The sequence below is a fragment of the Hakea prostrata genome, chromosome 6 (assembly GCF_041222555.1).
Source record: "Hakea prostrata isolate BN-2017 chromosome 6, UWA_Hpros_2, whole genome shotgun sequence".
Classification (NCBI taxonomy): Eukaryota; Viridiplantae; Streptophyta; class Magnoliopsida; order Proteales; family Proteaceae; genus Hakea; species Hakea prostrata.
Window position 1 is genome coordinate 37,639,108 of NC_142605.1, and position 24,348 is coordinate 37,663,455.

The 24,348-nt window shown below is 38.9% G+C and overlaps 4 protein-coding genes and 1 pseudogene across 4 annotated transcripts; 2 read left to right on the forward strand and 3 right to left on the reverse strand.

The window, feature by feature from the left end:
- Positions 1-1,617: 1,617 nt before the first annotated feature.
- Positions 1,618-3,143, forward strand: LOC149013877 (omega-hydroxypalmitate O-feruloyl transferase pseudogene; annotated as a pseudogene).
- A 3,533-nt stretch (positions 3,144-6,676) lies between these two features.
- LOC149013878 (omega-hydroxypalmitate O-feruloyl transferase-like) lies at positions 6,677-8,201 on the forward strand. The gene is made up of 2 exons (XM_089157754.1): positions 6,677-7,126; positions 7,287-8,201. Exons 1-2 carry the CDS (start codon positions 6,677-6,679, stop codon positions 8,199-8,201), a joined length of 1,365 nt encoding a protein of 454 aa, XP_089013880.1.
- A 523-nt stretch (positions 8,202-8,724) lies between these two features.
- Positions 8,725-13,565, reverse strand: LOC149013879 (vacuolar-processing enzyme-like). The gene is made up of 9 exons (XM_089159231.1): positions 13,207-13,565; positions 12,968-13,132; positions 12,715-12,871; positions 12,105-12,190; positions 11,789-11,988; positions 10,448-10,496; positions 10,024-10,233; positions 9,613-9,816; positions 8,725-9,013 (listed from the first exon to the last, which is right to left on the reverse strand). Exons 1-9 carry the CDS (start codon positions 13,429-13,431, stop codon positions 8,828-8,830), a joined length of 1,482 nt encoding a protein of 493 aa, XP_089015357.1. The 5' UTR covers positions 13,432-13,565; the 3' UTR covers positions 8,725-8,827.
- A 976-nt stretch (positions 13,566-14,541) lies between these two features.
- On the reverse strand, positions 14,542-16,908 carry LOC149013880 (pectinesterase 2-like). The gene is made up of 2 exons (XM_089158264.1): positions 16,027-16,908; positions 14,542-15,674 (listed from the first exon to the last, which is right to left on the reverse strand). The coding sequence occupies exons 1-2, from the start codon at positions 16,895-16,897 to the stop codon at positions 14,983-14,985; spliced, it is 1,563 nt and encodes a 520-aa protein (XP_089014390.1). The 5' UTR covers positions 16,898-16,908; the 3' UTR covers positions 14,542-14,982.
- Positions 16,909-21,150: 4,242 nt separating this feature from the next.
- LOC149013881 (pectinesterase-like) lies at positions 21,151-24,122 on the reverse strand. The gene is made up of 2 exons (XM_089159994.1): positions 22,863-24,122; positions 21,151-22,171 (listed from the first exon to the last, which is right to left on the reverse strand). Exons 1-2 carry the CDS (start codon positions 23,758-23,760, stop codon positions 21,483-21,485), a joined length of 1,587 nt encoding a protein of 528 aa, XP_089016120.1. The 5' UTR covers positions 23,761-24,122; the 3' UTR covers positions 21,151-21,482.
- Between the last annotated feature and the right edge of the window lie 226 nt (positions 24,123-24,348).

Below are 24,348 nucleotides of genomic sequence, written 5' to 3' on the forward strand. Positions count from 1 at the left end.
AGACAGTCTGCGATGCTGATAGGGTTTTGGACTTTTGGTTATCTCTTAAGTGCAGTGGCGGCTTGGCCACATCACATGAACGTCAAATGACGCAGCAGCAGTCTTAATTACTTGTTGCTGCAAAAGCTCTAGCTGCACTAGCATACATAGAATCAGAAGAGAAAATAAATCCTTCACCTAGTTACTAGTCTAGGAGGCATATTAATATTAATTAATTGTCTTCGCAGTTGCAGGTTGAACAACTTCATCACCGAATGTCCTTTGTGACCTATTTGGGGTCAAGTGTGGGTTGAGCGAGGCTCGGAGATGTGGTACGTGCTCCGCGTGTTGATGTTCAAACTTCAAACCAACTCCATGCATGAGGGACGGTGCCTAACAGTTCAACCCCGATTGAGGTGCTAACATCACATGTTATTGCTTAGGCCACTCATATCCTTGTCTATGCATTTATCATGAGGGGCTTAACAATTGAGCCCGGATCGAGGTATTAACATCACATGTTATTGTTTAGGCCACCCATATCCCTGTCATGCATTTACCATGAGGTGCCTAACAGTTGAGCCCGAATCGAGGTGCTAACATACCATGTTATATATTGCTCAAGGCATCTATATCCATGTATATGCATTTACCATGAGGTGCCTAACAGTTGAGACCGGATCAAGATGCTAACATACCATGTTATTGCTTAGGGCACCCATATCCTTGTCTATGCATTTACCATGAGGTGCCTAACAGTTGAACATGGATCGAGGTGCTAACATCCCATGTTATTGCTTAGGGCACCCATATCTTTGTATATGCATTTACCATGAGGTGCCTAACAGTTGAGCATGGATCGAGGTGCTAACATCCCATGTTATTGCTTAGGGCACCCATATCTTTGTATATGCATTTACCATGAGGTGCCTAACAGTTGAGCCCGGATCGAGGCGCTAACATCCCATGTTATTGCTTAAGACACCCATATCCCTGTCTATGCATTTACCATGAGGTGCCTAACAATTGACCCCGGATCGAGGTGCTAACATCCCATGTTATTGTTTAGACCACCCATATCCCTGTCTATGCATTTACCATGAGGTGCCTAACAGTTGAGCCCGGATTGAGGTGCTTCCCCCCCCCTCCACCCCGGCGGCAAAGGTAAATGTGTGGTAGAGGGGTAGAAGAGGAGCACAATCTCTACCTGTCAAGGTAGTTCTCAACTCCAGTGAAGAGCGAACCTCAATATAGCCTCTGCTAGTTAGATGTATTTCTAAATTTGCTCTTGGTAATGTGTTGGAACACCATGAGACTTTCTTTATCCATCGTTGGCTTGCTCTTCTATAAGGCTAGGAGATCACCTAAAGAAAACAATGGTTGGGAACTTGGGACCATAGTTACTCGACTTGTCTCAACTAGTTTCGTCTCTTCAAAGGCTTTCAAGCACCCTTCACTCCAATTGTATGATGGTGTGACAGTGCCCAGTACTCAAGTCACCATTCGCCATTCGTCCAGATACAAAGGTAATGCAGACCTTTACTTGTGCAAATAACTACTAAATTTGATAGATTAAGCCACCAAAGTTAGCTCATACCAAGCCCCTATATATGTGCAGGTTGGAGGGCACACTCAACAATGGAAGCTTCACATGGAACTGGAGTAGTAGAAGCACTTATAATAACAAAGTCTAAGCCTGATGTTGTTCGTCCAACAATGGAGACTTATGATGGGCTTTATTATTTGTCTCCTATAGATGAGTTTCTTATGTGTCCTATTCATATTTTATTTTGCTTCCAGATGGATGGGACGCAGAGGACAGAGAACCCCAGTGAAATAATCAAACAAGCTTTGGCTAAGGCTTTGGTTCATTTCTATCCATTTGTAGGGAGACTTGTACAGTACCCAGATGGGAAATTCATGGTGCATTGCACAGGAGAAGGTGTATCATTTGTTGAAGCAGTCGGGAATTGTGATCTTCGTGATTTGGGTGATTTTACAGTCCCTAATCTCGCAATACACAGACAGCTTGTTCATGTTTGCAGTGAATCAAAGAACCTTCTTGATATGCCATTGCTTACAGTACAGGTAATCTATGGACTAATTATTTACTTTCATTTAGTTATACGTGTTGAGGTTCCACATGGAATCAAGGCAGAAGTAAGTGACAATCTCACATCAGATGCTAATAACCTTATGTGAAGAGCTATATATAAGCCATTCTAAGATGTAGTTAATTTCATGTCATTTAGGTGACGAGGTTCCATTGTGGAGGTTTCGTTATTGGATTAGCAATCAACCATTGCATGAGTGATGGAGTCTCAATTATGGAATTTATGGAGTCATGGGCTGAGATTGCAAGAGGCTCTTGCTTAACTCTTCTTCCATCCTTGGATAGATCTCTATTGAAGCCAAGACAACCCTTTAAAATTGAATATAATCATGACAATATTTCTACATTGAGCCGAAATGACTCAACGCTAATTCCCAGTTTACCTCAAGATGAGAATTCTGTATTCAAATCCTTTGCTTTTGATGTCGGAAAACTGATGCAACTGAGGAAAATTGCGATGGAGGATGGAACCATAAAGTTCGCTTCAGATTTTGTATTGATCATGGCAATTGTATGGCGTGCAAGGTCCAAGGCCCTCAAAATGGAGCCTTCTAAGCCATCAAAGCTTCTAATCGCTGTTGATGGACGACACCGAATGGGTCAATCTTTTCCAAAACGCTACTTCGGAAATGCCACTTTGTTGACAAATTGTGAATGCAGTGCAGGAGAATTATATGAAAACCCACTATCGTTCGCGGTTGATTTGATCAACAGGGCACTTAAATTGGACCACATTCAATCTGCACCTAATATCTATTTGGAACACATTCAATCGATGAAGGACAACATGGAAGCAATAGTGAGAACCCTACTACTGGATGGTGCATTTGTAGGCAACCAATGGTCTAGATTCTTTTCCTATGATATTGATTTTGGTTGGGGGAGTCTCCACCAAATTGCAAATGCTTGTCCTCAGAGGGAAGTAGTAGTTGTCCATGCCCAGAGAAAAGATAGTAAGAACAAGATCCTAACACTGGGTTTTCTTCCTTCAGAGATGAAAGCTTTTGAGGAGATCATGCAGTCAGAGATGGGAATAAAACCATATATCTAATTAATCCCCTAGTTTGTCAGCACTTATTTATGGCTCTTCTCATAGAAAGAACGAAGCAAATTCAACGGTTCTTCATAACAATAAATCTAGCTAGGGTTTCTACTTGTTATTAATGTAATAATGCCAATGCTTCCCCCCCCCCCCCCTGTGGTGGTGCTGGTGCTGGTGCTAGCTGGTGGGTTCAAATCGGTGTGTATTTATGCTTGTTTGTATAATAAAACTCAGAATGCGAGAAGCTTGCTGATGAAGTTAGTCATATACTGCCCATAAAAGGTTTCTTTTGGTGGATTGTTGTCAAAGTATTTGCCCTCACTGTATTAAACTATTACCTAATTCGAGTATTCAACTTAAGTAGTGGGCAGCAAAGGTTTCAGACTTCAGTTGTGAAGTCTTTTCAATCTTATGTCATTTAGAAGAAGATCAGACTTTAGTTGATGTTGGGGGTTGCTGCAATTTTTGAAATATTTAAAGGGAAAGGGGCTGATGTTATTATGATACACAAAAGAGGCTAGCTACATTGACCAACATCCATATTCCATTGAGAGAAAGTATGTTACAATTCAAAGACCCCACAGAAAAAAAGAAACCTCACTAAGACTTTTAACATCAAAGTCTACTCATAACAATTACTTTAACCCTAATTAAGCAGTATAACCTCGGCTAGCAGGAGTCCATGTCCCCAGTAAGTTATTACTGTTACATGCCGCCATGCAGGCTTCCTCCATTGCTTCATGTGAGATTCTTCTGTTGCACAAGTTTGCAAATGCTCGCATGTGCTTCATCCAATACGCAGTTCTGAGTTTTTCTTATTTTTGATTTCCCATTACACACGTTCCATGCATGATAAAATGTCATCTATTTCAAGTGAAAGTTTTTGTTTTTCAATAATGATTTCTTTGGTTAAAAAATCATGCATATTTTTCATGACCGTGGATTCTTAAACATTGTTAACGTGATATTTGTTGGTAAAAAATTAAAACTCAGAGTGGGTTTGGATATTTTGTTTTTCGTGGGTCCGTATAGTTATAATTGGGCTTTATAGCATTGGATGTTTTGTATTTTGTGGTTCGTATAATTATAATTGAGTTATATTTGTAATTGAAACAGTATTGAATTAATTACTATTATGGTTAAAATTGTAATTATATTGAGGTTATGATTTTAGGTTTCTCTATAAATAATCTCTATGTGATAACTTAATAAATCAACCATAACCTAATAAATCAACTCTTGTAATTTGGCAAAAAAAAATTAAAAATCAACTCCTGTAAGAGATTTGGAATATCTGAGTTAGAAGACCTTGATAATCAAAGGATGGAAATAGGTTAGTTAGTTTTATTTGATAAGGCGATGTTGAGAGAGCATTATTTCGTCTAAGGATGCATAACCACTGCACTGATCATTCTAGAGGGAGGCACGAGACACTTTGAGGTGGGTCATGAATAATATCATCAATCACAATTCTCAAAGGCATAGGGATGTTTACTTGGATGTTAATAGCCTTTATGAGGGAGAGGCAATCAAACTCAAGATCAAACGAGCCATAACCTTTAGCAATGCAACGCAATAGACACTCTCTCATCACCAATGTTGTGCTAGAAATTATCACCTTGAACCAAATAAGGTTTGGACAAGACAATAAGTATACACCAACATGATTTCTACAACTGTAACTTAAGGTCAAAGTATCAACTCAATCTCTAAATAAAAATCATTGAGTTAAGACTGCATAAGAAAAATACCATCAAAATCTAAGTGTACAAAAGTTTCTAGCTCGAAATTTGCCCACCTCACAGACACAAAAGAGTCTTTTTCCTCAAAGAAATTTAGGAAATGCTTAATTAAAAAATTTTATAAAAAATCAGATCAGGGAAATGCTTAATTAGGAATACTTGAATGGGAAAATAGATTACTTCCATCTCAAAAATCCCGTATTCATTTTATTATATTATTATTATTATTATTCTGTTTCATATATTTAAAAGAAAAGTAACTTTCCATTCCCGCCCACAGTAACTTATTGTAGATGACCGCAATCCCGCTGGACACTAACCGACTTCATGCATGTGGTGCAGCTGATTCTAACTACTGTTCTTCAACTTCCTTGATATGCGTTGGGTGTTTTGAAAGAGGGTTGTGGTGAATTTAGCTCTTGTATTATCTCCCACATGGTGCGCGAAATAAACCGTTATGCCGACTATTTGGCATTAATGCCACCCATATTATTTGCCATGAGGTGCTAACATCCCATATCATTGTTAAGGTCACCCATATCCCTGTATGTGCATTGCCAGGAAGTGCTAACATCTCATATTATTGTTAAGGCCACCCATATCCCTGTCTATGCATTTATTTGCCATGAGGTGCTAACATCCCATATTATTGGTAAGGCCACCCATATTATTTGCCATTAGGTGCTAACATCCCATATCATTGTTAAGGCCACCCATATCATTGTCTATGCATTTAATTTCCACGAGGTGCTAACATCCCATATTATTGTTAAGGCCACACATATTATTTGCCATGAGGTGCTAACATCCCATATTATTGTTAAGGCCACCCATATCGCTGTTTATGCATTTATTTTCCATGAGGTGCTAACATCCCATATTATTGTTAAGGCCACCCATAGGGGTCTATGCATTTACCATGAGGTGCCTAATAGTTGAGCCCGGATCGAGGTTCTTCCCCACCCCCCGCGGCGGGGGTAAATGTATGGTAGAGGGGTATGAGGGGAGCACAATCATCTACTTGTCAGGGTAGAAGTTCTCAACTCCAGTAAACAACTAGCCTAAGTATAGCCTCTCCTAATTAGATGCATTTAGGGTTTGTTTGGTTAGCTAAATCAAGAGATTTCAAATTCCTAGATTCATGAATTGAAAATTTATACCTGTTTGGTTATAAAACATCACTAGAATCATGAAATCCAGGGATTTCACCTTTTTGCCTAAAACATAAATGAATTACGCCACTCTTGGGTATTGGGTGAAATCCATGGATTCCACTATAAATATAAAATTAATGAAATTTGCGGATTCATGCGAAGTAACCCAACTGAATTCTATAAACTTCGATAGATTTGAGGCTAACCAAACAGTTAATTTTTTGAACCATGAATCTGGAGATTAAAATCTTATTTCATTTCAAATCCCTGGATTCAAGTAACCAAACATGCACTTATAAATTTGTTGTTGGTAATGTGTTGGAACACTGTGAGACTTTCTTTATCCATCGTAGGCTTGCTCTTCTCTGAGGCTAGGAGAACACCTAAAGAAAACAATGGTTGGAACCATAGTTACTCGACTTGTCTCAACTAGTTTCGTCTCTTCAAAGGCTTTCAAGCGCCCTTCACTCCGATTGTATGATAGTGTGACAGTGCCCAGTACTCAAGTCACCATTCGCCATTCGTCCAGATACAAAGGTAATGCAGACCTTTACTTGTGCAAATAACTACTAAAATTGATAGATTAAGCCACCAAAGTTAGCTCATACCAAGCCCCTATATATGTGCAGGTTGGAGGGCACACTCAATGGAAGGTTCACATGGAACTGGAGTAGTAGAAGCACTTACAACAACGAAGTCTAAGCCTGAAGTTGTTCGTCCAACAATGGAGACTTATGATGGGCTTTATTATTTGTCTCCTATAGATGAGATTCTTATGGGTCCTATTCATATTTTACTTCCCTTCCAGATGGATGGGACGCGGAGGACAGATAATCCCTTTGAAACAATCAAACAAGCTTTGGCTAAGGCTCTGGTTCATTTCTATCCATTTGCAGGGAGCCTTGTACAGAACACGGATGGGAAATTCATGGTGCAGTGCACAGGAGAAGGTGTACCATTTGTCCAAGCAGTCGCGAATTGTGATCTTCGTGATTTGGGTGATTTTACAGTCCCTAATCTCGCAGTACACAAACAGCTTGTTCATGTTTGCAATGAATCAAAGAACCCTCTTGATATGCCATTGCTTACAGTACAGGTAATCTATGGACTAATTATTTACTTTCATTTAGATATACGTTTTGAGGTTCCACATGGAATCAAGGCATGCAGAAGAAGTAAGTAACAATCTCACATCAGATGCTAATAACCTTATGTGAAGAGCCATTCTAAGATGTAGTTAATTGCATGTCATCCAGGTGACGAGGTTCCGTTGTGGAGGTTTCATTATTGGATTAGCATTCAACCATTGCATGGGCGATGGAACCTCCCTTAAGGAATTTTTATGGTCGTGGGCTGAAATTGCAAGAGGCTCCTGCTTAACTCGTCTTCCATCCTTAGATAGAACTATATTGAAGCCAAGACAACCCTTTAAAATTGAATATAATCACGACGACAATATTTCTACAATGAGCCGAAATGACTCAACGCTAATTCCCATTTTACGTCAAGATGAGAATTCTGTATTCAAATCCTTTGCTTTTGATGTCGGAAAACTGATGCAACTGAGGAAAATTGCGATGGAGGATGGAACCATAAAGATCGCAACAGATTTTGTATTGATCATGGCAATTGTATGGCGTGCAAGGTCCAAGGCCCTCAAAATGGAGCCTTCTAAGCCATCAAAGCTTCAAATCGTTGTTGATGGACGGCACCGAATGGGTCAATCTTTTCCAAAACGCTACTTCGGAAATGCCGCTTTGTTGACAAATTGTGAATGCAGTGCAGGAGAATTATATGAAAACCCACTCTCCTTCTCAGTCGATTTGATCAACAAGGCACTTAAATTGGACCACATTCGATCTGCACCTAATATGTATTTGGAATACATTCAAATGATGAAGGACAACATGGAAGCAATAAGAAGAACCCTAGTACAGGATGGAGCATTTATAGGCAACCAATGGTCTGGATTCTTTACCTATGAGATTGATTTTGGTTGGGGGAGTCCCAAACAAATTGCAAATGCTTGTCCGCAGAGGGAAGTAGTACTTGTCCATGCCCAGAGAAAAGATAGTAAGACCAAGATCCTAACACTGGGTTTACTTCCTTCAGAGATGAAAGCTTTTGAGGAGATCATGCAGTCAGAGATGGGAATAAAACCATATATCTAATTAATCCCCTAGTTTGTCAGCACTATTATGGCTCCTCATAGAAAGAACGAAGCAAATCAAGGTTCTTCGTAACAATAAATCTAGCTAGGGTTTCTACTTGTTATTAATGTAATAATGCCAATGCTTCCCCCCCTGTGGTGGTGGTGGTGCTGGTGCTGGTGGTGTTGGGTTCAAATTGGTGTGTATTTATGCTTGTTTGTATAATAAAACTAAGAATGCGAGAAGCTTGCTGATGAAGTTAGTCATATACTGCCCATAAAAGGTTTCTTTTGGTGGATTGTTGTCAAAGTATTTGCCCTCACTGTATTAAACTATTACCTAATTCAAGTATTCAACTAAGTAGTGGGCAGCATAGGTTTCAGACTTCCAGTTGGGAAGTCTTTTCAATCTTATGTCATTTAGAAGAAGATCAGACTTTAGTTGATGTTGGGGGTTGCTGCAATTTTTGAAATATTTAAAGGGAAAGGGGCTGATTTTATTATGATACACAAAAGAGGCTAGCTACATTGACCAACATCCATATTCCATTGAGAGAAAGTATATTACCAAAGACCCCACAGAAAAAAAGAAACCTCACTAAGACTTATAACATCAAAGTCTACTCATAACAATTACTTTAACCGTAATTAAGCACTATAACCTCGGCTAGCAGGAGTCCATGTCCCCAGTAAGTTCTTACTGTTACATGCCGCCATGCAGGCTTCCTCCATTGCTTCCTGTGAGATTCCTCTGTTGCACAAGTTTGCAAATGCTCGCATGTGCTTCATCCCATATTGAGTCAATGATCCACAATGGGTCTCAAACGATCGCACCTGTTGGTGACATTCATATATTTAAAGAGGTCAGTTGTGTGATGAAACAAAAAGAGGTGCCTGATGCATGAGCCTCCCACCACTGCACAGCCTGGAGAGGGACCTTAGGAACCACCACATCCTTGCCCCTGCCTATCCTTCACGGAGATGAGTATTTCCGCACACAATCAACCCATGACCACTAAGTCTCAATGGACTAACCTTACATTTGTGTGATGAACTTTACTAGTCAAACTGAATAACCAGATTAATAAATGGATAATAGATGAGAGCCGTTTAAGATGATAAAGCAAGCTATCTGGATTCTATAATACCAATTCAGAGCTGGCAGATGATCCAAAACAGCCAAACAGAACCCCACCAATATCCATTTAATGTTGGAGAAGCCTTGTTGCTAAACAAGGTGTTCAGCATATACCCTAGATGGGGCTAAAAGAAAGATAGATCACATTCTAAGTTACTCTCAGCCATCAAAATTGTGGTCATTTTGAAGCAGACTTCTTGCCCTGCCTCCATGTTTTTTTGTCACTTGTCCCACAGTACTTAGAAAATTACATATCCTTCAATATGGCAGCAGGAGTTAGACAGAGATTACTTACCATTGCTTTCAAACACCCCCAATCATCAACCAACGGTTCACCTGACGGTCTCACCGCACCAAGCACAGAGGAACCTTTTCCTGGCCCAAAGAGAAGCCCTCCAATCAACTCTATGCTACCATCAAGATGTTTTCTATGCATCATGGTCTCTGTGAGTTGCTTGAGAATTTCTTCCTTATTGGATCCTTCCTTGGTTTTTTTGTACTACAAAACAGGTAGACATCGTCAAGAGGGTCGCATAAAACTTATCCTTCACAGATTCGCTTTCAATTTTCTGATGTATACATCAATAAAACAAAGAAGTTAAAACTCCTAGTCTACAGAGGCTCCATAGAAAGTTATGTGTTTTTTCCCAATACTTGGTCACTTGGTAGTTGCAAAGGTAGAAGAAAAGTATATACTTGTGCTCACCCTATGCCATAAGAAGAGAAGATCTGCATCTCTTTGGTTGACAACTTCCATATGGGCATTCACATAAAGTTCATTTTTAGAGACATTAGCACTGGCAGGGTTGAAACCTTGATACAGATAAAGCTTCTCTGCTTTGATGCTTTTGTTTCCATACTCCATCACATGAGACCCAGCATTGTAAGTGTTGTAATTGGAAGTCCGATCTTTTACCTATTAAAAAATAATAAATAAAAAATAATTTAGATGAAGATTTCAGATGTTGTGATAGATACATATTAGAAGAACCAAAAAAAAGAGAAAGAAAGAAGAGATAAGTGCACGAAGCTTGGTTCCCAGAGGCTGTTTCCAGTCCTATACCCATGACCTTGATTTATAATAACCATTCATGGAATTAAAGGGCGAAAATTGGAAGCGTATATCATACCACTTGATATTGTTGTTTAATTGTTTCTGTCTTGAGATTGTGGACCTGACTGCATCAAAACTCACAATGAAAGAAAACAAAATAATTCAAACTCTAATCACAAGTCAAGATACTCACAGTTTGTTAAATGTTTATATCCTAAACATCAGAAAATTAGGAAGAATTATATGCTGATATCCGAGGGTTGATCCATCCATGGATCATTTCCTTCTTTCTATAAGATATTCTGTTGGTTATAAACGAAATAGTTTATACTCAAATCACAAATCAAGATATACACAGTTTGTTAGATGTTTATATCATAAATATTAGAAAACTAGGAAGAATTACATACAGATATCAGAGGGGATGATCCATCCATGGTCATTTTATTCTTTTTTATAACAAGCTCTCTTGGTTAAGTCTCAAAATTAGGCCTACTCCAAGTACGTCAAGTCAAATTCGAATATGGAAGCAAAATTTACTTCATCCCTTCTATAAATAAGCAGTTATGCATTTAAATAATAGTTTGATCCCTATGAATTGATCATGTCTTAATCCTAACCAATAATGTGTTTTTCCGAAGAGAGCTACAATTCTTATAAGCTGCTTCCTACTTCTACATCACAACCAACATGAAGCAAATACCTCATTATCAACTGGCTTTACAAGTGACTTCGCATCCTCCCAACCTAGTACAATCAAAATACCCCCATACTTTTCGAAATTATTCCAATCTCAAACCTGAATACTATTTCATCCCCTTGACAGGTAACAACACTAGAATGTCACTCAAGTATTATGTCCTGTTCACAACTAGACCAAGATGACATTCAAGATATGTAATATCCAATGACAACTCCATGTTAGTGTTGATCCCAGCACCATCGGCTGAGAAAATGAAGGCAGATAGAGAGTATCATGTGTTTTGGTATCCACTCAAGCAGGGTTTGTCAAGACCATCCAATCACCAAATCAGCATTTCATAATCCACCTTATTTATATATATAGAAAATCATATGCTAAACTTTCCTTCAATTGTAGCCAAAGAAACTTCAAAAATCCTTCTTTCCCCCTATGGCAGGTCCAGAAAAGAGTGAGACACTCTTTCAAACTGTTACTTATAAGATAAAACCAAAACCTTGTAAGAGCTGCGATGGAGTACATTCCCATAGCCTTTAGCCAGCATAAACCGAAAATGTTTTATCTAGAGAAATAATAAAATGTAACTAATAACAGGAATAAACTTAAGAATTCCTAAGAGAAGGGGGGGGGGTTGGGAAGCAGAAAGAAATTATCAATCCCAAGAATCACCTGAAATTCAATTAATTATTTTCTATTAAAGTAACATATTTGATTTACCTGTCTTCCATCCATGCAACACTATACAAATCTGCTAAGCAAGTAATATATCCAGAAGGAGGAGGAGGTTGCATCCCAGGACAATAGGTCCCATAACTGCTTTCCTCAGCATTCGATGCTGTTGTAACATAAATATTTAGGTTTTCTGGCATCAAACCTTGAAAAATACTTCCAGCCTCACATGCTTCAATATAAATAACCTGTATGAAGCCACACCCCCCAAACCCAAATTTTTTAGGAAAATGACAGTTTTCTAGTAAGAAAAAAATTTCATTCGATATTGAAACTCTCCAACTGGAAAGAACATTTCCCTCACCATCTCTTTGTAACCTCCTGCTGCGTGTTTCTTCTTTAAGACCTCAATGAAATCAGCAGCATATAGGAAAGGCAGATTTGGCATTCCTGAAAAGAAATCGCAAGTCCTTAAGTAAACATTGGACCCTAATATACATCATTTAGCAAAGCAAAAACAGAGATAAAGGAAACCATTCAGAAAATCTTGTTATGATGAATTTGAACCTTTAGTTAACTTTGTCTTTGATACTTTATTTGGATGAATGAGAGTTCTTGCAATAAAATTAAGGATTTGAAATGGTAGAAAGTGGCTTTATTTTGGAACTAGCTTTGTTGTATATCCACAATTATTCCTCCAATGTTTCTATAGAGACCTCGTTGTCTAGATTGTATTACCTCTATCTCAAAGGAATGATGTTATGTTTTGTATTTAAAAGATTAGATTAAATAGCAGCTAGGAAAATATTGACAGTATGAGATGTAATTAATCTCTAACTCTATTCTTTTAAGTAATCCTACCCATTAATTAATAAGTTCTAAACATATGCTATTATGCTTATTATCTCAACATAAAAAACTAGTTAGGCAAAACAAACAAATATTAATTAATTAATAAATAAATAAATACTAACCAAGCACTCCTGGGCCTCCATGATCTGAGTAGTATATAAAGATCCGATCATTAGGTTTGCTATCGATGACCTTCCCACTTCCACCTTTCACTGCATTCTTCAGTCCAAGGAGTACTGCATAGAGATTTTCAGCAGTAACTTGTTTCCCAGTGTAATCCTGAAATAATATGCAAACACCATCAATATGAAGTTATGAACCCGAACCCAGACTTAGAACAAGACCAAACAGAGAGAGAGAGGCACGCAAATCGACCTTAGGCACGCCGGCATAAACATTAGGGCCTTGAGGATGGTTGATGATGACTCCAGGTTTGGGGTTCAACTGGTTGCTGGCGATATCATCGAACATAAAGACTACGATGTTTTCCTCCTTAATTCCTCCTTTCTTTAACAACTGATACGCATGACATACGTCTGACTGCAAATGCAACAACAAATTTAGATACAAGGAAGGAAGAGGCAAGAAGAAGTAGTGATGCATGATATAAATACCTGGTGCCGGTAGTTCCCGAAACCAGAAGAACCAGCAACGAGGACAGCCCATCTCGTTACATTTTGATTCTCTTCTACTCCCAAATCTTCTTTCTTCGTGGGCATTCTGATGATTGGATCCCATCTCTCTTTTCGAGCAGCTCCACAGCCTAAAATGGTGGAGAGCAATAGAAGGAACAGTAGCAGCAATAAAGGCGATTTCTCAGCTGCACAAAGTTTAGCCATTTGGAATTTCAGATTAAACTACAACCCCCAAGCACCGGAGATTGAAAAATCCAGCAACTGAAGAACCAGAGCTCACAACAGAACTGGTGGCCTCTCCTCTCCTCTCCTCGTGTTGTTGGATATGGAGTGAGACCGAAACGGTGACGCCTGAATCCTCTCCTGAGAAGGGGCGTTATTACCGACCGACCGCTTAATTTAGGAGTTGACGTGTCAAGTACATGCAGAGAAAGTGAAGTAAACTGTTGACACGTGTAATTAAAGTTCCTAAAACAAGTGGACAATAAAGTGTGGGTCCCACCCACAATCTGAAGAATTTATCCGATGAGGTGCTGGTGTTCGTTATGGGAGGAACGAATCTCTTGGTTAGTGGGCCTGCAGAAGCCCGCACATTACACGTGAGCTTTCTCGTCCACTTCCCATGGATTCTGGATTTCCACCAAAACGGCCTGGTCCTGACGCTCTTTTCAATTTTTTCTAAGATCTTGGGAAGAATCTACGCTATAACTGATGAATTATTTTTCTTTTCCAGACAACCAAACACAGCTTAAGGCTAAGGCAGAGAAAGATACATACTAGTTTTTTTTTTTCTGTTGACTCTGCTTCCGATAACCTAAAATTCATGTATTGTAATAATAAATTTTTGGGCAAGAAATTTCTGTATAGACGTTGCCGTATGGATTATTTATCAACAATGTTAATGGTGTGGGGGTGTAAGATCCGTGCTCTGTTTAGGGTTTATAATTGTTTTATGTATCATTTTTAAATGAGGAGTATATCAGGATTGTGGGTTTTATATTCGCATGGTGAAGAAATTTTCAATTCATATAGTTAAATTCTTACTTTGAGATTAGAAACATTTTAAAAATTCATTAATGTGAATTGATAAATTCTCTCAATGTAAATAAAGGATCTAGAACTCATATATAATATTTGATAATAAATTCTTATATTTTTAATTTATTTTAAAAAATAGAATTTTAGTTTTTGAGTGAACACATGTCATAAATCTAACTATTGAATTTAAAATTTTTCTCGCTATATGGGTAGAGAATTCCGACTTGGTTCTCTCATCAATGGCTGAGTGTTCGACAAAAAAAAAATCAATGGCTGAGTTAATTAGAATTTATATGTGGACATTAATATATGCATTCTTACCCCCAAAAAAAATATTAATGTATGCATGGAAATAGAAATATCCATTTTTTATGTAAAGTATCTAAATTTAACTTGAGGATATCTAATAAATTAAAGACACTATTAGGGAATTGAATAATGAAAAAACAAAGAAAAAAAAAGAGTAGCAATATCATCAATTTGATTTTTTTTTTTTTTTCGCTACTAAAACGTGCAACCCACAATAATGTGGTCTTCTACACACTAACAAATCCACTTATTAGAATGTCACAACAAATCACAGACATAAAATAAAAGAATTAAACCATACAATAAATTTAAGTTTAGTCAGCCTAATCGACAAATCAGGGCCGTCCACTGCATAGACCACATCTCATGCAGAAATGTCATCTGGAGACTTGATCAAAATCGAAAGGCTCAAAGCCCTGATGTGTAAGGCACGCCAGTGCTTGGTAACCAAGAATTACCACTTATAAATCTCCCCACTGTGAACTGTAATGCTACAGCCGCTTGTCTGATGACATGGTAGCCACGCCACCTTACTCTTCTAGCAGTAGATGAACCCGGTCCAAAGTTCTTATACTCTCCATAGTATAACGTACTGAGAGCAAAATTACCATTCCATTCGAGCCAACCAGCAGGATCAATCAATGACCCAAGATAGCATTGCATGTAAACAGTTCTAGAGTACTCCTTCCATGGTCGACCCAAATATGACCTAACATGTTTTTGCACTCGAGCCAGGTCTGAACCAGCCATGATTCTGGAGTTATGAATTGAAATTCCAGTGTTTTGGTTTGGGTCGGTTCTGCCTTGGGCCGTTATTGTATTCTCCTGGCCCATTATGGGTCTCCTTGCATAGATCATGCAATTCTGCAACACTACAGCTGCATTACCAAAGATGAAATCCACTGTGCCCATAATGTAACAATCTCTGTAGAATTGGCGCTGTGAGTGAACATAGAGAGTGTCTTGATAACCTTCAAAGCTACACAGATAGAAGACGGATTTATCAGCACCGGAGCGAAGAGCTACTGCTTGATAATTTTGAGCACCCGCAGTATTACGGATTGTAATTCCACGAGCAATAAATCCTTCTCCGACCACACCTGGGAATCATAACATTGTACATATATAAGAAAAATTAAGTAGGAGAACTTGTCTAGGTTCAACAAATATGCAAGTTCTATTGAGGTATTTGAGTTATGCCCAACTTATATTCTAATGTAAATCATCAAATTGTTTATAATGCAATGGTGTAATGGGTTTTATGAGAGAATCCAATTAACTGTACAATTAACCTAGTTTTGTTTGTAAACACTAGCTTGAAGCAAATTCTAAGTATTCAAAACTAGATTTTCAAGACATAATTCTTTAAGTAAACTTTGTGCCAAAACCCTAACCCTAACAAGTACTATCCAAGAAAGGAGCAAATAATGTGAGAGCTAATGGTTGCCTTACCAAGTGTTGCAGATCTAAAGGTGGTGGAACCTCCACCAACGCTTCTGCTGCCAGTGATAATGGTGTATTTGAGGCCATCTCCAACGAGCATGATGTTCTTCATTTTGCTTCCAATGTCAAGGTTCTCCCTGTAAACACCTCTTTTCACATAAATCACGAACCTCTTACCTCCTTTGTTCATCTTCGCTGCAGCATCGAGTGCAGCTTGTATGGTGCGATACCTCGAAGACCCATCTTGTGCCACGACGAGGTTAGCCTTTATAGAAGTAGATCTTGTAGCCAAAAGCTTCCGATCACCTGGGGATACCCAAGTTGGGAAGCCACCTTGATTAGTTTGTTCTTGGGGTTGTTCAACCTTGTTAACAGCCAAGGAATTTGAAATCATCTTAGAAGCGTCGTTGGACATGAGAGGAAGAACGTAATCAGAGACATTAAGCTCGTGGAAGCCTTCTTTACAAGTTTCAAGGTTAGTAAGGGCAGTACTCAACCATGTCTGTTTATCCAAGTCAGTGCAGCCGCTGTAAGGGTTAACGGTGTTGTTGAGTTGATTGATGGTGTGTGTGTGAAGATCCACACAATCAGCCCATGCAGCTTTCTCCTTCTCATTTCGACACTTTGATCCAAGGGATTCAGTGAGTTTCTGGGCTCGCAGGGTATGCTCGAGAGCAGCATGTATTGCCATTTGCTTGAAATCTGATTTGACTTTAGGTTTGTAAGGGTGAAGGCCATTGTTCATGGAGGATTTGCAGACTTCAGGGTATGGGGTTTTGCCACAGAACAAATCTATGTTAGCTTTGGAAGAGTAAAAAAAAGAGAAGAAGAAGATGAATGTGAGGAATATGGCAAGGGTGGTGGTTCTCATGATCGCCATTGATGGCTAGGTCTTTGAATTGGAATGAGGGAGGAGGGAGACCTTATATATATATATATATAAAGAGATGAAGATTGAAGAATAAACAAATGCGAGAAAACGTGCCAAGGTTTAATTTTCCTGTAGCTGTAGACTCATTCTCTTCGAGGAGCTTCGATGAAAGTTATGAAGAGTCATAGATGCTTACCCTAAGCTAGTTTATCATTTGTATTCCAAGTTGTAACACAGAAGGCGGACAAAAGCTTTGTTTTCTTTATTTGACTTCTGGACTTTCAGGGGACGGCACCAAACTGATAGACGCATTTGGTTTTCGCTGTCTGTATCACTGTCGGTTGCATTAACGTAAATTCCGGTTATGCAGCGCACGTATATTAGAGAGAAAGCGATAGTAATTTCAAATTTATTGTTAACGGTTATACAGTTTGGATGTATTATGGTGTCACCCTGAGCTGTGGGAAGAGAAGAGAGAACTACACCACAATATACATAAAATTGAGACATCAGTCATCAAGTTTGCACTTGTGGGTCTCACATCTCAAGAGGATGGGGCCTCCACCATAGAACACCATATCTATGGTGGACTTCAAACCAACTCTCTGTTAGGAAGAGGAATGTCCTCCCTGATGTCTCTTCACTATAAAGTAAGGGTAAAACTCATGTGTGATTCATTGGGAGTTTTTTCTCGTGGTTAAAAAAACATCAGGAAGCACATACATCTACTCTAACGGTTAGAGAATCTAAACTTCGTATAGTAGGATGTCAAATTATATATTTCATTATTTTCCTTAATGTTATAAATCCAAACTCATAGTATTTTGAGTAGAGGATAAATAAAGAGCGGAGGGCGAGCTTTAATTAGTTATTCCAGCAGTAGTTAAACACAACTATTAGAGATGTTGAATTTCATGTCTTACACCCTTGCTGTGAAAAAAAGTACAAAAATAAACTAATGTTGGGTCCCTTAATGCAATATATTACGTGTCGGTCCCAAACAGACTAACACCGTTAGCCGCTGTTAAATATATTCAAATTTCAAATGTCAAGGGACCAAATTGCCCCTCATGTTATTTGATAGATTGTGTTAATTTATAGTTTTAAAAAAGAGCTAGATAGCAAGTTATTAGGCGTTAATTATATGGTTAAAATAATATATATATATATATATATATATATATATATATATATATATTCAAAAAAAATAATAATAAACAATAAAATAACCTGATACATTTTGGTCTCTTCATATTTGAAATTTGAATATACTTTTTTTTTTTTAAATTTTAATAATATATATATATATATTTTTGAATGAGGTTCTTCCTGGCCAACTTGGGCGCACCATGATTACATCCTCAAGGCGCTTTTATATAATTTATTTATATAGGCGGGGCTTCGCCTATAATTTATATAATTTATCCTGGCCCCGAGGGGATTCGAACTCTGACCTCCTATGTGGAAGCGTTGGTCTTTGTCAACTGAACCACCCCTCGGGGTTTTTGAATATACTTAATGGCCACTAAATGTGTTAGTTTATGATCTATTAAGAGGACCCACATATAAAAAGCTCTAAGTGATATTATTAAATAATTTACCAAGTTAATATTCCAACATTTTGAGTCTTATGCGGAGATCTAACATATAACGTTGACCTAAATATTTATATAATTATATACATGCAGAGCTTAGATTTTATATGTGTGATGTTTATCTTGAATAAAATTAAATCAAAGATAATAAAAACTAAGTACCCGCTCTCATTTAATAAAGATAAGAATGAGTTGTCATTTGATACTTTCCGCGTCCCTCAACATCCATTCCATACATTTGGTTTGGTCAATTACAGATGATGAAGACATTTCAAACCTGATGCACCCAGTTGAGGTTAGCTAGCCGCCCACGAGTCACAACTCACAAGTCACAACACGACTTGTGATTTATAAATGATTGGAAAGATAATAAGATCTGAATGACAGATGTTTAGTACTTCCCGTATTCAAATATCCAATCATAGATGGACACTCGATAATTACAAATCTTAATTTGGGTAGAAATTGTCTCTCAGTCTACGCTCGATCATCGTCTTCTTCAATTGTCCGCGTGGCAGCTGGCGGATATTGTGACCAATATTTCAAATCCGGATTTTGCTTGGGAGCAGTGCCTACGTGGCACTGCTCCAAGCAGCTAACGCTCAAGATTGAAAGTTGAGTGATTGATTAAACACTAACCATAGATTTAAGGCATATGCAGAAAATCGAATTTAAGTGAGAGCAATGCCGGTTTTATAGCTTCAACTCGAACCATGCGACTGGTTCGTTTGGAACCAAATGCAGAGTCGCCGGAAAACTACGAACATGGAGGAAGAAGGAATTTACTTGGGACGGAAAAAAAATAGAGTCGCCGGAAAATTACTAACACAGAGGAAGGAAAAAGAAAGAAAGAAAGAGTCGCCGGAAAACTACTAACACAGAGGAAGGAAAGAAGAAAAAAAAAAAGAGTCGCTGGAAAACCGTTTCGTTTCTCTGCAACTCGGGTTCAACTAAAAACGAAGATGGATTTTGGAGTTGATTTTTTTCTTTCCCAAAACTATAATGAGAGTGGGGAATAGAACGGAGCAGAATTAAAGTTTTCGTTTGAGACTTCGGAAGTTTATGGTTTTTCCAAACTTAAGATGCATTGCTTCCTTTCTGGTTATCGAGTCAATCACTCTTCTCCTTCCATCGCTCAACTAGTTCATCTTTCAGACTGCAAGAAAAGTCCTTCTTGGTGTAGCGTTTGTCTAGTTTGCAGAGGGTTCGATCCGATGGAGTAGTTCCATTGTTGGATCTAGGAGTTGCAGATTTGCAACTAGAAGGAGATGCAGATTTGCAGATCAATATGTTGCAGAAAATTGGAAAAAAGAAGAAAAAAAACTGACCTGATCGAAGAGTAGTGGTTGGCCATGTTAGGATACAATGGTTCAGTTTGAGAGAAAAAGAAAGCAGAAGGTTTGGAGGCTTTACTTTGAATTGCTTGCAGAACGGGAGGCAGAAACAGATTTTGCTTGGAGGCGGCAGCGGAGGATTGCAAAAATTAGGGTATACAAAGAGGATTTCAGAGCAGCTTGGTTCGAAAGTTTCAAACGGACCGGTCGCATGGTTCGATTCGAAGCTAAAAAACCGGCATTGCTCTCACTTAAAATTCAATTTCCCGCATGTGCCTTAAATCTATGGTTATTATTGAATCAGTCACTCAACTTTTAATCTAAAGCGTTAGCTGCTTGGAGCAGTGCCACGTAGGCACTGCTCCCAAGCAAAATCCTTCAAATCCATAGCAACTTCTCATTAGTCCTTCATTAATTTATGCTTTCATTTTATTACTTATTTATCATTTAACTTGAAAAGTAATGAAATTTTTGTGCCTTGTCGAGGTAAACAACAATCTTATTCAAAGCGGGCAAGGGATTGTGACTTATCAAGGTAAGATGTTCGGAGTTTGGATCCCAAGAAAATCAGTCCCGTGAGAGAGGAACACAAAGAATCACATTCATGTTGGCTGGGTTATGGCTTAAACCGTGGGCTTTGCTTAGTCTTTTCAAACCGTCGCTTTTCTTGGCCTGGGCCTGGGCCTGGCCTAAATCTAAACCGTAGCCTTAAGTAAAGTTATGGCTTTTTTCTGGGTCATCTTGGGATTGTCACAACCCACCCAACGGCCACCCCAAGTATTGGCACCCCCCAGAAAAAGAGAAGAAGCAAGGTCTAAGTACTTGCATCAAATATTAGGTGATTTTAGGAGTAGTATTGTCTAGTATCAAGTATTGCATTGTAAGGACCAATACATTTTGATGTAATTCAGTATGTCTTTAAAAATAAATAAATGTATGAGTGTGTATTGTTTCAACTGTATCTAATATGAATATGTATCAGTATGTATCGTATCGTGAGATACTTTAAACCATGTCTAGAAGCCTTCACTTTTCTTTACTATATTATTGACCAATGACAAACTGATCTCAAATGTGGGACTCTTTTGTATTTTTGGTGAAGTAACAAATGAGTTGCATAATGTATTGTCTCTAAAAGGTAATGATCTAGATTCATAATATAATCTCCAATTTTTAGTTTTTAAGGATATCTAAGGATGTATTTTCTATGTTTGTTGATTATCGATAGTATATTTGAAAATCAAATCATCCAGCATAAAGTGGACTCGAAAGTGTCGAAGTGTGAGTCAAAACATCACAACTAGTGATGGTAAGATAGTATATCATTGTTTAGATTGATCACCTGTCAAATTTTATTAACTCTTCCATATGCTATACTATCAAAAACACTAATAATAATAATAATAAACAACTGTTCCATATGTTATTTAACAAGATTTTACAAGAGGATAGGCATAACCAGGAACCGAAAAACAAAAATCAGAGGGATAACTCGGACAAGTTTGGGGGTTCAGTTAATGGTGAACCATCATCAATTACTTAATTAGACCATCAATGATATGGTGATGGTAATTGCTGCTAACTCCAATTAATTTGGAATCTATTCTGTAAGTAATTGTTTTGGCCCTTAATTAGAGCAAATGAATGGCTAATGATGATCAGAGTTCAAAGGCCGTCGTCGTAAGGCACACCAGTTGAAGGCAACCATGACCTTCCAGCAATGAAGTTTGACACAGTGAACCTTGCTGCTTCCCTTGGGTTTGTTATTACATGGTACCCACGCCATCTCACTCGCCTTTTAGTCGAAGAACCCGGCCCGTAGTTCCTGTACTCTCCATAGTATAATGTATTCAAGGCAAAGTTTCCACCCCATGTGGTCCAACCCTTTGGGTGAACCAACTTATCCAGATAGGTTTCGAGATACACGGTTTGAGAGTATTGCTTCCATGGTCGACCCAAGAATGTCTTGTAGTATCTCAGAAAGGGACGTAAGTCGGGAGCTGCCTTCACCAATGATTTGTAGATCGAAATCCCGGTGTTTTGGTTTGGGTCTATCCGTCCTTGGGCCGTGATTACATTGGCCTGACCGTGAATCGGTTTTCTTACACAGATTACACAATTCTGGAAGACTACTGCTGCATTGCCAAAGATGAAATCGATTGTGCCATAGATGTAGCATTCTTTGTAGAATTGTCTCTGGGAATGAACATAAAGGGTGTCTTGATATCCTTCAAACGCACACCGATAGTAAGCAGAGTGATCCGAACCGGACCTTAATGCAACCGCTTGGCTTTGTGGTCCAGCCGTGTTTCGGATCGTGATGCCTCGTGCAATAAATCCTTCACCCATGACTCCTAACAGTGGTCCCAAAAACAACAAAAAATGATTAACCAAACCACAATTCATCATATAGAGGCTATTTAAGACATTTCACATGACCCCTTTTTTAATTTTTATTGTGTCTTTTGGGTTGAGTTGGAGTTGGTAAAACTCATGAGGTATTTAAAATCATCGATCCATTGGGTGAAAGGGATCATTGGGCATTTGGGCTTGTGTGGGCTCCCACGAGCGAAAGATAATGATGGATCATGGATGCTAATCCCACACGCTTCCACCAAAGCATCTTTAAGGCCCAATTGCTTCCACGATTATCATCATTGTTAGCACATGAATCTGAGTGCGCGCACCGCAATAGTCTCCACGGCGACTATTGCCGTATAGTGGAAGCGGAAGCCCCATCAATCCGATGCTCAATAGCCACTTGGCATAATGTACGGTTGTACAAAAGTGGGGGACCACTGTACGGTGAGCAATACGCACGTGCGATCTTTGCTGCTGCACTCTCACAGATGCGGCGGAGGACGAGCATCGATCCTTCGAATTCGATGCCTCCTCTGCCGTGTCTAATTTGATGCATGAATTAAAATTGGGCCATAGTATGGGATAGGCTAGAGAATTTGAGTAAGCTTGTTCTATCAGCTATGGAGAAGTGAAATTGTTTAAAGAAAATGAAAATTTGCAGGAAGATTAGGGTTTCATGCTTACCAACTGTTGCAGATGTGAAGGTGGTGGTGCTTCCTCCAACACTCCTGCTTCCACTGATAATGGTTTTCCGCATTCCATCCCCAACGATCATGATATTGGTCATGGTAGCATCGATCTCAAAGTTCTCCCAATAAACTCCTTGCTTCACATAAACCACAGTTCTCCTGGTTCCTCTCCTACTTCTTACTGCCATCTTCAGAGCATCATTGATGGAGCGAAAATTCCCAGACCCATCTTTTGCAACCACAAAATTTGCTCTTGCTCTAGCCAAACGTCTCGACTGCAAGAGCTTTCGATCATTTCCTGACACCCAGTGGGGGAATTCATGATTAGCTTCATTATCTTCTGGAGTCGAAGCTTTATTAATGGCCAATGTATTGCTGATCAAATTAGACACATTGTACCACCGCGCCGGCAGAGTGTCATTGTTGATCCCTATCTCTGCAAACCCAGCCCGGCATGTCTCGAGATTTGTAAGTGCAGTGCTCAGCCATGTCTGTGCATCAAAACCAGAAATCTTCCCTGCAAGATTGATGGTGCGGTTGAGTTGGGATACCGTGATCTCGTAGAGATCCAGGCAAGTTGCCCATGCCGTCTTAACACCGTCTTCCATGCTAGCTCCGTCAGAGCCGCCACACTTGGGCGGTCCAAGTGTGACCGTGTGGTTCTGGCAGAGAAGGGTTTCATCCAAAGCCGCTTGAACTGCCATCTTTAAGAACTCAGATTTGTCTTTGGGTTTGAAAGAAACAGAGAAGTGTCTACTCATGAAGTACTTGCAGTCATCAGCAAAGGGCGTTTGATTGCACCACCAGTTAATGTCTCCATATGAGACATTTTGGGCTGAAATGGAAGAAGATAGAAGAGTAAGAAACAGGCAAAAGAGTACCTTTCTAGCCATTAATGGGGTTTCTTGAACAAGATTGGGAGTTTTAGTCTTGTTCTTGACAAATGGAAGATGAAAGTGAGCGTGGCTTTCGAAGCTCGATCTATTGGTAGTTTATATATCTATTTGATGTTTAATGTATTGATTGAAAATGGCAAAGGAGATGGGGTGACAGGCTGGGTCATTTTCCACATGAGGGGGATGGAAAGATCGGAGACAATACCTCAAAAAGCGGAAGAAGCAGAGATCCAAGAACAGAGCAGAACAGAGGAGGAGAAAGAAAGGACGGAAAGAAGAGCCGTGAGAAGGTTTTGAAGCTTTGGAAAGACTCAAGACTCGGACACAGAAAGTGTTTATTGCATTTAAAGTTACGTTACTTATATTACATTATAGATGAAAAAAGCAAACATGGCATGGTTGGTCCTTAAATTGCCTCTGGCTTTATCTAAGGAATCTTACTGGAGTTTTGTGACACTTGGAGTGTTTAATTAGATTAGTGGATTAGCTCCGTCAATTTGGGGTTCTTGCTGTTTATGTTTACAATTACATTTTCCTAGGGTCAAAGCTTATTCCTTATTAATCAACCAGCTCTGTTAAGATTTT